The sequence below is a fragment of the Nesoenas mayeri genome (assembly GCF_963082525.1).
Source record: "Nesoenas mayeri genome assembly, chromosome: 11".
In the NCBI taxonomy this organism is placed as follows: domain Eukaryota; kingdom Metazoa; phylum Chordata; class Aves; order Columbiformes; family Columbidae; genus Nesoenas; species Nesoenas mayeri.
Genome location: NC_137563.1, coordinates 12,746,649 through 12,763,738, shown reverse-complemented (window position 1 = coordinate 12,763,738; position 17,090 = coordinate 12,746,649). Strand labels below are relative to the sequence as shown.

At 43.7% G+C, this 17,090-nt stretch overlaps 2 protein-coding genes across 6 annotated transcripts in view; one reads left to right on the top strand and one right to left on the bottom strand.

Annotated features, from left to right (window-relative positions):
- SPG11 (SPG11 vesicle trafficking associated, spatacsin) overlaps window positions 1–7,981 on the bottom strand; it is a 35,613-nt gene extending 27,632 nt beyond the window's left edge. For 4 of the 5 annotated variants that reach the window (XM_080351309.1, XM_080351308.1, XM_080351307.1 and 1 more), the window contains exons 1-7: window positions 6,607–7,401; window positions 5,595–5,822; window positions 3,293–3,479; window positions 2,585–2,722; window positions 1,383–1,846; window positions 1,109–1,254; window positions 261–393 (exon numbers count right to left, since the gene is read on the bottom strand). In XM_080351309.1, coding sequence (XP_080207435.1) covers window positions 261–393; window positions 1,109–1,254; window positions 1,383–1,846; window positions 2,585–2,722; window positions 3,293–3,479; window positions 5,595–5,822; window positions 6,607–7,072 — 1,762 coding nt within the window. In that variant the 5' untranslated portion in view covers window positions 7,073–7,401. Of the gene's footprint in view, window positions 1–260; window positions 394–1,108; window positions 1,255–1,382; window positions 1,847–2,584; window positions 2,723–3,292; window positions 3,480–5,594; window positions 5,823–6,606; window positions 7,402–7,716 lie in introns of those variants that run through there. The other variant, XM_080351310.1, reaches the window with a different exon arrangement.
- Window positions 7,982–8,352: 371 nt separating this feature from the next.
- Window positions 8,353–15,640, top strand: CIAO2A (cytosolic iron-sulfur assembly component 2A). The gene is made up of 5 exons (XM_080351417.1): window positions 8,353–8,590; window positions 11,807–11,971; window positions 13,304–13,353; window positions 14,125–14,170; window positions 15,186–15,640. The coding sequence occupies exons 1-5, from the start codon at window positions 8,464–8,466 to the stop codon at window positions 15,281–15,283; spliced, it is 486 nt and encodes a 161-aa protein (XP_080207543.1). The 5' UTR covers window positions 8,353–8,463; the 3' UTR covers window positions 15,284–15,640.
- Window positions 15,641–17,090: the final 1,450 nt, after the last annotated feature.

The window sequence follows — 17,090 nt, the reverse complement described above, 5'->3', positions numbered from 1 at the left end:
AAATGTGTCAAATGATATATGTAACATGCTTTGCCTTTTTATAAAAAAAGCTTATAACACAAACGCCAATACCAGAACACAACAAAAAACCCCACATACTATGCACCATCTCTCTCATATTTTCCAGAAGTAGAGAAGTTGCAGTATAACAACATCGAAACGCACAAAAGTACAGGCAATTCAATCTGCTTTTACACATAGCCACTAACAGAAAGACAATAAAATGGAAAGCTCCACATAGCTGAAAGTATTTGACTTACTTTTGAGATAAGACTGGGACACACCACCAGCAGACTGCTCCGCTCCAGGGCAGGGGGCAGCCAGATCTAAAAGACTTTCTTTGCTTTTTAAAAACAAGTCTACTGTGTCTAGTTGACGATTTTCCAAACCTGCCTAGAGAAACATGCAATAGAACAATCATGCATTAAATATATTTTGTACACTTACTGCTAGCATTTTTCCTTCATACTCAGTAACAAAGTATACACATAGAAAAAAAGAAGAAATTTAAACTAAATGTGAAACACCTGTAGCCTGAAGTACCAAGGTGACCTGTTCAGTGCCCGCCATGCTCCTTCTGCTTTGCAGAAACCCTGCCCCATATCTTCAGAGACAAAATGTTAATCTAACTATTAATTAAGAATTTGATTTTAAATAAAAATAAATACTGTGAGAATCAGGACTTTGAATATGCTTACAGCAACTGAAAATTGCTGCACCACTCCCCTCACCAACTCCCCTTCCATCACACTCTTTAAATAGAACCAGAAGAGCTCTACCAAACACCTGCAGCTGAGCTCCCTCCCCATGATCACACCTGCAAACAGATTGAATGGGGTGGACAGAAGGAGTTTTGAGCACTGGTTAGCTTAAAACTATTCTTTTTTTTAAATGTGCATTTACTTTGTTGCTGTATTTTTTCTTTTGGGTTACTCATCTGGGTTACCTGGGGTTTTTATTGTTTATTTAATAACTAAACCACTACTTTTTGCCCCCAGGTTACTGAGTCATGCTCTTAATTGTTTCTAAAATCACCATTAGCATTGCTAAAGTGCACTCATTACTTTAAAGAAGTATCTTTTTACCTGTAAGATACAGATTTTTTTACCTCTAGCGCATGTACTGGAATTGAACACTGTTCCCATCCATTGAGACGACAAACAGAGTCTACAACGCCAGCGCTGCCATAGATCATCAATCTATTCAAAAACTCTTCTTGAGTTAAGCCAAAGAGAACTACGGAGAGACCACGCTCTGAATAAAAGAATCAAACCATAATTAAAGCCAGGTGGTCAGGAAAGAAGAGGACCACAAACAAACAAAAAAAGCTTTTAGCAGAAGCCTACATCAGAACAATTACATAATATCAAAAACCACCTCACCTGTCAGAATTAGACATAACGGCACCTCTTCACTGCAATCCACATAAACGCTATTTTTACCAAAGTGGTAATGCGTCACATCTTGCGACTCCAAATCCCAGAGAGCAAGAGTCAGTCCCTGGTCGCTGGTTAACATGACAAACAGGGCGGTAACACTGGTTACCAGTTTACACTCCAGTTTCACCACCTCTTGTGGTGCTGCCATGGGGATTTGTTTCCATTGTCGTCCTGCATCGCTGAGGTTTGTACCATAGCTTTGTCCTCGTTTGGAAGGGGCCCATGTAACAACACGTGGAACAAAAGCCACCAGCTTCTCCGAATTTTCATAGAATTCAGGGTCATGAACTTCAAGATGGGTAAAAAACTGATACCAAGGTAAATTCAAGTCATCTGTCAAGTCTGGAGAACCTGGTTTTCTTCTCCTTACTGTGTCACGCAGTGAGGACAAATGTGCCTTCCAGGACCTGGGGGGAAAGAAGTTACCTGCAATACCGGCAATGCAGCTAAAACAATTTTTAAAGTTTCCTCAGGTAAGTAATATGCATTTTAACCTTATAGATTCCATCCATTCTTGCATTTTAACCTTAACATCTCCTGCTCATTTCTAGTTAAATATAGTTTGCAGCCAAGTTGAATGATTGCAGCTGCATTAGCTGATAACGTACATGAAGCTGAGCATTTTTAATAGAAAATTTTATTTTCCTCACAGAAAATGCCCTTGTCAATTAAAAAAAGTAGAATGAAATTAATTCTAGAATTGAGTATTTATTATATTCACATCAAGTTATAATAATAATAATTAGTAGTAGTAGCAGTATTAATGCCTCTAATATTAAGGGCCACAACACAGTTAAAATGTTTTATATGAACACAAAATATTTCGAAGTCCACGTGCACTTACCTGTGCTAAACACACAATAAACTGTAAAGTATTTGGAATACAAAAATCTGTCAATACTGGTTCAAACTAAAGGTAACACCCTAAACAGGAATTACTACTTGGAAGCTGTCTGGTGGCATATTTAGAGTTGTCTTGACCCATTTCCTAACATCATTCTAACATTCAAAATATTTAAAGCAGAATGAATGAGCTCATTTTATTCACCACAACTACAACTAAAAAAAATAATCAGTAGTTTATTGATCAACGATGTAAAGGAGGCAAACCCCAGCCTGTTTGCAAAAGTATTTTGTTTTTGTACCTGTCTGTGCGGAAAGGCCGTGCCAACAGCTCCATGCTCCGGTCAGAACTGGCCAGGTCATCCTCGTCCAGTCCCTCTGGAGGCTTCACCACCAGATTTTCAGGATCTTTCTTACAGAGCAAATGCCCAGGGAACTGTCTGTAAAGAAATCAATATTAAACTTCACCTCCCTCAGATGACTTAAGAATTTTTTTCCTTCATGTTCAACTCCTCCAGGAGCTACCAGTGAAGGTGTTTTCTCTCACATTAATAGAATTCATAAAAATGTATCCAGGTAAGCCATCAAAACCCGATGTTATTTCCTTTGAGGTGGACAACACCTCTAAATTACAACCTAGTCCTAATTTACCAAGCAAAATCAGTAAAGCTGTATCAGAACAGTTTAATAATCCCATACCCTACAGCATTTCTCAGAGGTGCTACCAGCCACCACTGGCACTAACTGACAGCATGTACCCTAATCTTCCTAGAAAAAAATAGGAAGTCCAATACAAAGCTTTTCTATTTGTTAAACTACAGAGCATAAATTGGAGCAGATAATAATAATATGCCATCTTTAAACAAATATAAAATTTCTGCTCTACTGCAGAGCCAGAACTAAAAAAAAACCAGCTGACCGCATCTCAACTATTACAGGACACAGATTAGGCACTTTTTAATGTCAGTTGTACTCAAAATGTTCCTTTCAGAATTCTGCTGCAAACACACCTGAAGTACATGTTTAGATCCACCGCGATGGCGCAGCTGGAAGAGCTGGTGACCACAGCAACACGGAGATCTTGCGACACTGTCACAGCAGCGAGTGGCGATGTGACAGCCGGGCTCCTGTCCCCAGCCTGCCAGAGCACTACGTTGATGTTTGCCAGATTTGCACCATCAAAAGAGTCAAATACGTCTTTAAACAGCGTCAAAGAAAACATCAGGCCTCAGGTCATCCAACAAACAAGAAGTTATAGAGGGGAAAGTGTGGCGGATACACTCGACCCTCCCTCCTGCCAGCCAAACCAGCAGCAGTTTGGCCCAGGCTCCAGAGGGGGTAAAGACCAAGAACTCCCTCCAGGAGAGCCATAGGGAAGCAGAACAGCGCACTGAACGCCAGTGGCTTCTGTGCGCAGGGAGTCTCGTGCAGACATTTCCTATTGTATGCAATCTGACTACGAGTCAACCACTTCATTCTATAGATACAACAGCCCGGATGGGCCTACTTTGGGCTCTCCCTGCTAAATAAGGGAGCTGCATGGTAATGGTTTTACTGCTCAGAGGTCAGTGGATGAGCCCAATTTAAGTTTAATATTAGTCATTTAGCTTAAGTAGATGCATACTGAGTGTAATGGATTATTTAGAGATATAAGGTTGTATGATTTTTAGTGTACTCTTTGATTCATGTTACTTGGTAGACTAGATTTGATAAAATTTTGTATTTACCAAAAGTAACTATAGACTACACTAAACACTTGCAAGATAAAGTCTAACTTGCATTTTGCAAGGAAAAATGGGACTGACTGGGAAAACAACGATCCAAGGCTAATGTGGAGACATCACAGACATCTGGAGAGCAGGCCCTATTTTTGCCCTTCGCTGAGAAGAAAGGATTTGTCCAGACAACACAACACCTTCACAGATATGGACCAAAACCAATGTCTACAGCTGAACAAAACAAAGGGCCACATGGAGTCAGGGAAAAGGGGTCCAATGGGCAGCAAGGGACCTGGTGGTGAAATTTCGCTATTGGATTGAATCTGGGTGTGAATGGTCTGTAAAGATATAAAAGTTTGTAGTTTTCTATGCTTGGGCGGACCTCTGCACAGGTACCCAGCTTGAGCCAGCCATCTTGCTATTTTACTCCATTAAATATTTTTCCTGAAAATTTTGTTTCCTGGAAGTCGACTTTGCATGTGGTTACGGGTCTCCCCTGAAACTTTGCCTTCAGAGCTCTAAGTGCAGTCTCTGGAGCAAACAGTTATCAGAGGAAGAAGAACCCTGAACGTTTGCATCGTGATGGATATATGCGTCACCTCAGAGTTTGCCTCCGGAGCTTCAAAACACAGCCCCTGGAGCAAACAGTCCTCAGGGAGGGAAGACGCCTGGAGATTTGCTTTGTGAACGAATACACGTGCCTGGAAAGAAGGTATGTGATGTTTGGTTTGGTATATCTCCCCCATGCAGTGAATAATAGAGCAAACCCACCACTGAACTCTTTAAGGTCACGCTTCTCTTTAAAAAAATCTAAGCATTGTTCTGCAGCAAGCAGAACCCTAAAATCACTCCCCTGCGACAGGAAAATGGTGAGTTTCTGCTAACTTTGTGGTCCAAGCCAATCTCTGCACAACCAAACATTCAGAATTTTTTGTTTTACAAGAGCGTTCTAAGCCCAGGTAGGATCAGAAGTGAATTGTGCAAGGTGCTGTACAAACTCACAGCTTGCGCCATCTCAAAAGAGCTAATTTCTACTTAGAAGTGAAATGGGACAGATATATATTGACAGTTATAAAATTAGGAGGAAAAAGTAACTGTCTTTATTGCATTTTTCTACATATGTGTCAGAAAGCTTTGACAAAGAGCAGGTTAAAGCTGAGCAAACAGCTTGTGAAACAGTCTGCCAGGTCTGACCTTCGGTTCTTTGGAACGCAGAGACAGGTACCTGGTTTGCAAGCTGGGATTCCCTGCGTATTTGTTATTTCTAAAGGATCTCATTAAGAAAAGCAAGACTAGTGACAGTGGACGTGAGTCTGTTATGCACAGATCTGCAGATCAAAACCACTGAAAACCTTTACTCTGTTGTGAAACAGATTTCCAGTGTCAGGCTGAAAAACTACATTTAATATGACTGTGGCATTTTTTTCCTACACTAACAACCACTTTGCCACACAACCCCTTCATTGAAAGCATCTTCAAAACAGATGCCTGAATTTCTTTCAATAAACTTCTGCTTAACCTTGACAGAAAAGAAAAACTACTTTGTTCTTTCAGCTCATTTACACTGGGAGTTAATTTCTGCTGCAAAGGATACAAATCCAGCCAGAGCTATCTAAGAGAAACAGGATCCCCCTGCAGAAGTGTGTATCTGTTATTCTGTCCAAAACTCGTGGTGGCAAATCAAGGGTGAAGCAGTCGCACGTCTCTAAGGGCGAGTCCTGTCCAGGAAAGGTGAGATGCACAACAACGAGCTTATTGAGCAGAAGTTTGCATTTGTTGTTTCGAAAAGACAATATCCTCAAAGAGAAAATTGAAGACAGACCTGTAAATTTAAAGATATTTTAGGATTATAGCAGTATGGTACTTTTGATTTGTAAAGATATCTCAAGAAAACTACAGCTCAAATTCCTTGCCACTGCTACCATCTAATGTAAGCTGGAACTGAGGATGGGAGTGGCATGTGTTTCAGATCTCACTTTCTACATCAGGAGCATTAATTTTAGAACAGTTTCCTAAAACAGTGCAGGGTTTTAAAGTGGACAATACTATGAAGAACACAAAAAATCATCACAAAATAATATTTCAGAGTGAACTGAAAATAGAGACTACAATCTTAGAGACACCCATCTCTTAGCAACGAAGACTGCTTGCGAATATGTAAAACATCAGCAGTCTAGGTCCTGGAAAGACCATGCACACTAACTGCACACTGCGGTTGCACAAGGTTCAACACTTGAGCAGTCTTGACAGGATCAGTGAAAAGCCCTCACTCTACCCTTTCTTCCCATCAGTTCCAATACAAAATGGAAAGTTCGAGGTAGCAGGGTTGCATTAATGTTTTATTAGAGTTTATTTTTAACTTTGTATCATCCAAACACCTTACCCTGCAACAGTTTTAATTCTCCCTGACAATGTCACCTTTGAATACAGAAATATCTCTATTGTTTTTCAAGTTCATTATTACTGCTACTGATCGCTTTAAATCAGTGTGACAGTATTTGACACCTCCCTGGTGTTAAGTCCTATGGCCTCACTTTGTTTCACCAGCTGAAGCAGAATTACACTTGTAATAATTTCAGATATGGAACACGTGGAAATTTACTCACAAATGTTTTTAAGTTCAAGGAGCTTTTTAAGTGTGTCTTCCTTACAACTGTGCAGGGAAATCGGGTTGTATTTTCCATCTTCTACAGTGATTTCATAGACAAACAGTTCATGGCTTTTATTAAGAGCCAGTATTTTTGTCTTGGCTGCTTGCAGATCATCTTCAGATTTCTCCCACATGAAGCTAAAGACACAACATTCAGTATGTTTATTGACATTATTCTTTTTCCACATTTCATAATCTGAACAGTTCTGGAAGCAAGCTAATGATGGACAATACAATTTGAATTGTTTGCAGTAAAGATTCTGCTGCCATCCCCTTCCAATACTAGAACACATTTCATCCCTAGCAGAGATTGCAATGCAAGGCAGTGCTTGAGGAATTCCCCCTCCTCTTCCTCTCAAGAGCACAGGTTTTTCTATCCTTGTGTGTTTGTTTCCTTTAGTCATCCATGGCATGTGCCACATGAGCGATGCTCTGCTCCAGGACTTCTTTTAAGAGGAGGAACAGCAGCGCTATGGGCTGGGGAGAAGCAGAGCATATTGTCCATCTCAACATGTTTGGCCTCCCCATCGCTCAGGCTGAGAAAGTCTTCAGGTGTTTCTGCACAGCCGCTCTCCAGGCGAGAGGGGAGCTGGCAGAGGACACAGCTCAGAGTGAAACATGAGACCACAGCAGTGGAACAGTGTTGGTGTTGCTTGACACTGCAGGCGTTTAGAAATGCAATGTGACTGTGGTTTGACTCAGCACTAAAAGCTGCTAAAGCAAAATAAAAACATCTCATGTGACCACTGAATGTCACACACCAGAGCTTCCCCCTGCGCAGCAGACAAGGAAGTCAAGGAGTCAGGGGACTATGAAGTTTTAAGCCAGCAACCTGACAACACCAGACGAATTTTCTTCTTTTTCTTTGATCTACAGCAATGATTACACCCACAACTAAACAAGTAGGTAGATATAAATCAACGTCTTCTCCAGCAACGGGATTTAAGCGGAGGGTGCCCCATTGCAAGGCAGAGTTTGAAGGTCCCCAGCCCCCGCCGACCTCACCGCAGTAGGGCGACATCGGGGACCCCTCCCCGGGCTCCCCTGCCCGCCCCTCGCCACTTACTCAGCCCAGTCTCCCGGGAGGACGCTGGCCCGGGCCCTGCCGCCTCCGCTCGGCACCAGCGGCTCCAGGTAGATCCCACCAGGGACCAGGAGGCTGCCCAGAGCGTTCTGGTCCCTGCTCAGCCGGACCAGGGCCGCGTCCCGCAGGGAGCCCCGCGCCTCCCCCGAGAGGGCGGCCAGGAGGACGCGCAGCTCCCGCTTCGCTCCCGCCATTCTCCTCAGGCAGAGCCGCCGCCCCCGGCCCCGCAGCAGCTCGCCGCCATCTTGGACGGGGAACCCTTCCTTCGGATCAGCTGACAGCGCTGGCCAATGCCGTGGCGCGACTACAACTCCCAGCAGGCACCGCAGCCCAGGGCCGGCGGGCGGTGGAGCAATGCGAGGCGGGAGTTGTAGTCTCCGTGAGCTCAAGGTAGGCGACTGCCGCCGGGGGCCTTCATGCTCACCACAGTACCTGGGGTCGCGGTTCTGCCCAGAGCCGACAGCGCTGCCCGGGCTTGCTGAGCCCCCGCGGACTACCCGCTCAGCATGCCCGGGCAGCGCAGAGAGACCCCCGGGAAAAGCCACCCAGGCAACACTGAGGAATAAACACGCCCACTCCCCCCCGCCCCGGGCGGAGCATCCACAGTACAGCCCCGCCCATAGGCCATGAGCAGCCTGACCCCGCCCCGCCAGGAACTTCCCGCTGGCGGTGGCGGCGGACGGTGGCCGCGAGGGCCCGGTTCGCGCTCTCCCATGGCGGAGCGGGAGGATGTCGCTGGTGCTGGGGCTGCTGTCGCACACGCTGAGCAGGGTGCTGCGGTACTCCGGGCTGCGTAGGGGCTGCCATGCCCCCCGGAGCCAGGCCATGGAGCAGGACAAGGCGCTCGAGGTTTACGGTGACTGTCGCGGGGCTGTCGGGGGTTCAAGGGTCGTGCCTTGGCTGAGGGGCCGCGGGATGACGGGTCGTGAGCGGCCTGCGAGGGGCTGTGGGGCGCGGCTTGTGCGAGGCCCTGGCGGGTTCTGTGCCCCCGGGTGTGAGGGGGAGCCCGGCCCTGGGCAGGGAACTGTGTCCTGGGGTGAGCGGGGGCTCCCGAGGGGCCGGCTGCCCCGAGTGCGGGACAGGACGGATGTCGCGGTTATGTGGGAGCTGGAGTCACTGCCAGGTGTGCGCGGTCACCCTTGGGGTGCTGGGGAGCCCAGGAGCGCTCAGGGAAGGGGAAGGGCCGAGCCCCGGGTGCTGACCGGCCCTCCCAGCCCCCGGCCAGGGCTGCAGACGGGGATGCTGTGACCTTGGGATGCAGCGTGTCCCACGGTCACCGCTGGGATCCCCGGGGAACTGTCGCCATGTCCCGCTCGAGCCGTGGCCGATGCCGCTGCTCCCAGCTGCGGGCAGGGCTGGGCGGCTTACCTGGTGACACTTACCTGGTGTTTCATCACCTGAGGCACAAGAGGAGCCGGACACACCTGGGAAGGCGAGTAATTCCGGACAGGTCAGCCGGACAGCCCAGCAACATGGACGTTTCTGTTACGGAACAACTGGGCTTGTTGTAAAACGGGGAGGATTTCACCTCTGGAAATGCTGCATGGAGGATCTTGGAGGATCCCAAAAACAGTGCCAAGCTTCAAAGTTCTGTTATTTTGTAGGCAATTAGAAGTAGAATGAGAATTCTATGCAACACTCTGCACAGAAGAGACACTTTATCTAAAAATAACAAAAGAGGAAACAGTCAGTTTTGAAACTTGAGCAATGTTGAATTACAGATACTTTAAAACATCAGTGGTTCTAAGTAATAATTTGGGTTATGAACCTTCAGCATATAAGTAGTCCGTTGATTTCAGTTCATCCAAAGGGTTAAGCTTGTGCATGATCTTTACAGAACTAAATCATGTGCCTGTGTAAAATTTATATTGAAAAGGCCAGAGACATCCATGAAATACTGCTGAAATAAATCAACTTTAGTATTGCTCTCACTGCTTGAAGTAATTGATTTCCTGTTTAACTGGGCCTTTTCACATGGAAGGAGTACAAATTTTAAAAATAGAGGAAGAACTGTATCAGAAATTACAAGGAAATGTGTATGTGAAGATACTTCTCTTGTATGTACATGTAAAGTCATTTCAGTTGAACAAGAAGGTCGTCACAGGTTTATTCCAATGGAACTATTCTAATCTTATGAATAAAACATCAAAAGTCATTTCAGTGAGAATTCCTCTGCTTAAAATCAAGTGGGGTTTGATGTCGCAGGATCAAAAATGTTTTCTTTAAGTAGTTGTTCTGTTTTCATTGAGGTTTGTTTGGCTTAGGCTTCAGCAGTTTGCTAAGACTGGAAGCAAAAAGTGATACTAGAGACAGAACAACAGAAAAAAGGTGAAAATACTTTTTAGTGGTCTGACAAATGAGGCTACTAATCTGTTTGCTGGTAAATATTCTAATAAAGCTGGGCAGTTTGTTTGCTTGTAACCTTCATGATCCCCAATGCAATTGAGGGGCAGTTACCAGTTCTTCGGGAAGACAGAACAAACTGTGTTTTCTGGGTTTGTAACTCAGCAGCATCATAGTGTAGACAGAGAAACAGAGGGTGGGGCTTCAGAATTGTCTCCTTCCCTGGAAATAAGGGGATGGGGCTCCGTTCTCTCATTCTTCCCAAGTTTTGTTCTATGGTTTGAGCATCCTGAGAGTGATTAGAGCGGCACTGGCAGGAGGGTGAGAGCTCTGAGGAGGTGAGTGCCAGCTGCCAGAGCTTGCACAGCTGCACAAGCATGAGTCTCCTTGCTCAAGGGCCAGGGACTTCGGGGTGTGTCTGTGCAGACAGAGTCCAGACAGACCCGAACTGCTGCTGGCCGCTTTTCTGCCTGCCTGGGAGGGCCAGAGCGACACCAGAGTGACACCAGAGCCCTGTGTGCTGGGCCCGTGGTCCCTGCCCGTGGCAGGAACACACCAAGAGCAGCCAGGCAGCTCTGGAGTGAGGATCTGAGAGGGTCTGTCCATACCTGGGACAGACTGAAGTCATTGTCCGTGGTGAAGGCTGAGGTCACATTTGCTTTTGCAATAGTTGGCTGTGGTAGTAGAGTTATTGGGAGGGCTACACTAAAAATAAAATCACTACACCTAGCTAAAAATACCTCCCCATTATTTTTTAAAAACTTTTTGTTGTTGTTGTAACTGATGTAAACCTGTATCCCTTTAATTACCTGATTTACAGCAGAAATGCTTGTACTTGTGTTTCTAAGGGGCAACAACCCCATACCAGGCAGAAGTGAGTGAAAGGTGCCAGCTGGGAACTTCTGCAGTTTGGCTTTCGCTGTCGAAACAAGTGTCTCTCCAAGTTATGCCTGACAGATGTGAACAGGCTGGAGACCCCATCGCGGTTCCTTCTCTGCGACATCACTCAGCAAACACCTTGAGATGCAGAGACTTGTGTTTTCAGGCCCTTGGGAAACTTACTGAATTCATACACTCTCTTGTGCATTGTACTATAGTCAAATATTGTTGCTTTCGAATATCGCTCTAAAACCTTTCGCTCTATGGAAAAGCAACAATAGATGTAATTGTGTTTCACTGCATGATGAAATCTCCTTAAGCTAATCCCGAAGAGATTGCTTCTAGAAAAGGCAATGCTGCTTATAATTTTCTGTGCAGGTGTGTTAAAACCAGTTGTTCCCCACATTTTACAAGCCAAGGAAGTGCCTACTGATACAGATAATTATGAGTTAGTGCATTATTTTGTATTGGCTTTCCTTAAGATGCCTTCAAAATCTTACCTGTGAGGCATGGGCTGGAAAGCGGAGAGAAGCAGCTGAGAAGGAAACCTGGCTTGTCTTGGTAGTAAGGTGGATTTGGAAAAACCTGAAAAGCAAGCAAACCTGTCTGAAATACGGCATCAGTGGGTGTCTTTTGGATACGCTGATATTACATGACCTTTAGTTCCGAAGGTCATACCTACCCTTTAGCAGGCGTGGTTCGATTTCTAGTGCGTCACTGACATTTCCAGCTCTGCCTTTTCTGAAGAGGAGCAAAAGAAACAATGCTGGGAAGGTGGTTTCTAATAAAAGTACTTTTTGTTAACTTCAGGATAGCTACTTGATTGTTGGTCGCTTGTCTTCTGCTTTAGATATAATCCGTACTATCCGGGACCCGGAGAAACCGAATACTCTAGAAGAACTGGAAGTGGTGACGGAAAGCTGTGTTGAAGTGCAAGAGATCGGTGAAGATGAATATCTGGTTATCATCAGGTTTACACCAACAGTACCTCATTGCTCTTTGGCTACTCTCATCGGTAAGATTTCCGTTTCATTAAATCTGTAACAATGAGCATAAAGTTAATTTTAGGTTGTCTGAATAACATCAGACTGAGCTAAAATTCAGAATTGCTTTGCTAGCAGTTTGACCAGGAATTTCATCTTGAGAACCCTACTCATAATGCAGACTAACAAAACAGAAGAAATGTGGGGACATCCTTCTGTTTTTGTTGAGTTAGGGAAACTCTTCAAAGAGAAGCTCTCAAATCTTGTACAGAATTCCTTCTTGATATTCTCCAAATTATTTTAGTAATGCTAAATTGAAATTTTTTAAGCTCTTAAATTAAAGAAAAAGTTAAAACTTCATGATTGTTTCGCTTGTCTTTCTCTTACCTTGTGGACTATTCTCCACACACGTACAAATAACCCCACATGCAATCCAAGAATACAAAAAATCCAGAGTGTTAGGGGTTTGAAAGCAATTAAGTTGAATGAGAATCTACACTGACTTGTTTTGCTTCTTCCTTATTATTTATGGGGAGATCACATCTGAAAAATCATGTCTGAGATCTTTGGAATTATTTGTTTAAGTGTACCAAAATTAGAAACTCTTACCATTATATATCAATACTAAAATTTCTCAGTCTATTATAAAGATTTAAGGGAAAAGAAGTCTTTAATTTAATGAAGAAGTAAATGTATTTATGCCCAAATCAGCCTTTGTAGCTTTAGGTAGAACGTAAAGTATAGCTAGGAAAGCATCAGCCTGCCAAACAATAACAATTTATTCCTAGTTTGACCCTGTTGGAATATCAGTGGGTTGAGGATCAATGATGCACGTGTCAAATCTTAAACTGGGATCTCGCTCCCAGAGATGAGCCACAACCTCCTCTGCTCCATCTGGACGTTAGACACTAAACAGTGAAGTTTTGAGCTTGAATAGCCCCCACGTCACTGCAGGCTTGTGTTCTTCAAGTTATTTATGTTGGATTTGGTTTTTAATAAATGTTAGAAACTGAACAAAGTGTTGTTCTCAGTACAGATGAGGCCACAGTGGCAGCCAGGACACTCTTTCAGAGATGTGGAAGAAAGCTGGAAATGGAGGATTTGTCTGTGTTTAGTGTTTCTAGATGTTCAGAGACCAGAGACCACCTAAACTTGTAAGGCAGGTATGAGCTTAACTGACCAGCTACACCCAAAGGGTCAAACCACAGATTATTTAGTCTCTGTGGTTTGTGCTGCTCAGAATACAAAAGGAGAAGATAGTAAATTATACTGGTGGTTTTTTATTCTTAAATATGGATTCTCTGAAAATGTACCTCAAACCTTGAATTTTACAAGAAAATCTCCCATCTGTTTTGTCTAAACAGGCCTTTGTTTAAGAATAAAACTGCAGAGATGTTTGCCTTTTCGACATAAGGTAAAGTGTCTGTTCTGGAATTGCTTTAACCTCTGTGAATCCTTGCCAGGTTCTCTCGGGGTGTTTACTGCAGGATGGGGTAACTCCCAAGCTGGGGTTGAGGATGGGCTGTTTTTAAAGCTTGTCATGTGCCAGTGTAGCACCCGGAGGGAGCTGTGAATAACTGTGCTTCTTCCTTTCCTTTAAAAAAGCCCAGTTGTCACTGCAGTTCTGAGCTTCCCTGTGCTGCCAGGGCTTTCCTCACCAGCTCGCATTTGGTTCTTGCTGGGTGGAAGAGAGACTGTGTTCAAACCTGGGGTTACAAAGAGTCAAAGTCATCTTCTTGCCTTGGGGAAAATGAATTTGGCCTTCTACAATGTTTCAATATATCTAAGCATCATAAATATAAAATATTAATAGTTATGGGCTCCACTGTACCTTTTGGAATATCTGAGTCGTCCCAGCGGCCCGACTCTTGCGAGCGAGCCCTGCTGCAGAACCGCGCTGTCAGAAACCAGCCCAGGGCAGCTCCACTGCCTTGTGTGGGCATCGCCCAGCCAGGACAATCTCCAGAACATGTTTATTAGAAGAGTTCAGAAGATTGGGAGGAGATTGTCTTATGATTGTGATGCAGTGAATTCCAAGATCAGCTCTTGTCATTCATCCCTCTGTGAACGTTTTTAAAAGTATGAATTACATGCATTGTATGGGTATTGTACAATTTTTTTCTTCTTGTAATGTGTAGATGTAATTGTTAATGTATGCATCTAACATGAACAATCTCTCCTCTAGCTGGAAATCTACATCTCTGAGGGTACACATTCCACAGAGGAAGACAGTAAGTAGAGCTTAGGAGTGAGTGCAGCTTTAGCCCTTGGCTCTGTGTTCCTTGAAAAGCCCTTTTCTTCCCTTCCTCTCCTTTTCAGAAATGAATACCCTGTTAAAGCTTTAAAATGAAAACTGTAGATGAGGCTGTTTCAGGAGCTGTATTGGTACTGTGAACATTTGCTTCTTGTTGGTTTGTTTTTTAAAACTAAAAACCTCACAGTTCTTGAAGGTGTTGTCTTTATAACAAAAGAAGTTGCTACTGTGCTGCTGAATAATTAATATGAAGAACTTTCTAACTGGTTGACCTTACTATCTTAACACCACCATCATAACAAAAATATTTTAAACATTGACTGAGAAACATATAAAATGTAGAGGACACCAAAATTCTTTCCAAGCTGTAGCCAATCCCTGCTGTAACCAGCTGCGAACACCTTCGTCCAAGAAACGTCCCAGGGTTTTGGGTTCTTAAGCATTAGATATCTTTGTATGGGGAAAATAAGTTCTTTGGATTAAAATTATAAGAAATTGAACCTGGAGAACTCAGAGTGCTAATTTGTCACAAATGTCAGACTTGATTTTAAGACACGTCATTAATGCATCTTACATTCTTTTCCTAAACCAGAAAAGTAACACAAATCTTGGTTTCTGATGGTTGTTTTTTGTGACTGAGCTTTCATCTCCCTGTTAATTCTCTGTCCTGTGAGCACTGACTCCCAAACACCCTCATGTTCTCCTGGGCTTGTCGTCCTTCTGTTGTGCCTGGCACACAGACATGCAACTTAAATGTCTGTCTGTCCAGTGCTTGATAAGCTATTGTACTAATTTCGGTTTTTGATATTGCACGAATAATATCTTCCACCTAGAGAAAATATAAAAGTTGACAGAATGTGGTGTTGTTGTACGTTTTCTCAGTCTCTGAGCTGGATATTCACTGGCTTTGGAAAATCTCTCTTGCATTTGTCCTGTGTGTAAGTTACACTGCAAACTGCTTCTGACTCAACTTTTCATGTGATATTTTGCAGTCAACAAGCAAATCAATGACAAAGAGAGAGTAGCAGCTGCGATGGAGAATCCCAACCTGCGCGAAATTGTGGAGCAGTGTGTCATGGAGCCCGACTAGGAGCTGTAATCACCACAGATTCGTCATTTTGATACATTTCTAAAAATATCTTTGTTTAAAAAAAAAAATAATCAAGGCCTTGAGTTGAATACTTGAGTTCTTTTTATCTTCCACATGGTTTTTAAAAGAAATTGTTTATAAGATAGATTTAAATTATGATTAACTACTCTCTAAAATAAAGTGTATAGTGTTAAGAGTTTGTAATTTCTGGTGTCCAGAGAAATATTTTATGATTAAAAACAAAACAGCACATCTGTATTGCCTTCTGATGGACATTGTGATATAAATTCAGTTTTGCAAGTTAAATTTCTACATTGTTTCAATCACTGCACTGTAAAAATAAAACCAATTCTTGTACTGAAACGCTGCTTTCTGAGTTCAGAAATTTCCCTTTTTTTTCTCTTTAAGCTTAGATTTAGATTTTGGTAAGAGAAGGAAACATTTCATTCAACTTTCTCATCTTTGATAAACACATTAAAGCTGAAAATAATTCAGAAAAAGAGTTGGGAACCAAGGGAATGGACTAGAACAAGGTGGATTTTTACTGGGACACTATTCCTGGTAAATACTTGCAATTGTTTCCCTGTTAAGCACATGTTTCTGATTCTGGAGGCTTTCATTGTAGTCACCCTGAGGGTAAATCTTTCCTGCGGACAAGATCTTGTCAGTTTGATCCTTTTTTTCTTATGACTCACCTGCGATGTGGAAGGTGAGAGGATCCCACAGCCTCCATTGCTCTGGTTCCCCTGTCCTGGTTCTTTTCACTGCTCCCTCATTAATCTGCCATCAGCTGTCGTGTGTTTTCTCACTGGAGAGGCTCCCTGGGCGTAGTTTCTGCTGCAGATGTGGACCTGACCACAGATTTACCTTTCCCTGAAGAATCAGGCAGATATTTAGAATCACAGAATCATTTTGGTTGGAAGAGACCCTCAAGATCATGGAGTCCAACCCTTAACCCATCCTGGCACTACCCACATCCCTGAGAACCTTGTGGCCCTGTGCTTTTCATGAGATTTAAGGACCTGCTCCTCTGTGGAACAGTGATGACTCTGGTGGGTTTGTAGTTGGTTAAATGGTGAGAAATCCTTGGGGTTCAGTGCAAACAGCTGTTGAGATTTCAGAGATTTGGAGCCATTTTAATAATCAAGCTTTCCTGAAGGCATGAAATGATTGAATGGGCTTCAGCTGGGCTGCAAATTATAAAGAGCCGGGGGGGGGGGGGGGGGGAATGTTTCTCCTTATAAGACAGTTGTAAAACAGTATAGCACACGTGTCACAGCTGTGCCAACAAGAGCTCATCTCCTACTTTTAGTGCCAAAGTTACCTTAAAAACAAACAAACAAACAAAAAACAAAACAGGAGGACAGGCAAGAGAACAATCCCCCTTTTCCACAGGTTACTGCACATCTGCAGAAGTGTCAGTTCCAGCATGTATGGAAAATTACTTTCTTACATTCCAATACTCAGCTTCAATTAAATTTCACTTACATTTCCCAAGCCCTGCAGCGGTGAAGCCTTATTGTGGTGGCAGAGAAACAGCCAGTGAGCAGGTCGTGCTGTCAGCCTGCAAGTGGAGGAATGGGTCAAGGAGGGGCACACTGGGCAGGATTTGAGGTGCCCGAGGACCATATGATGTTTCTCCAAACCCAAGCAGACAGGCACGTGTCACCTGTCCTCACTTGCTGTCAAGTACTAAAGTTGCCCCTTCCTATTATTAATATTTTGCATTTACAATAAGGAGAAACAACTGCAGAGGGCAGCAAGCAGCCACACAGCGCCATTCCCACTGGGAATCGCTGTCCGCGGG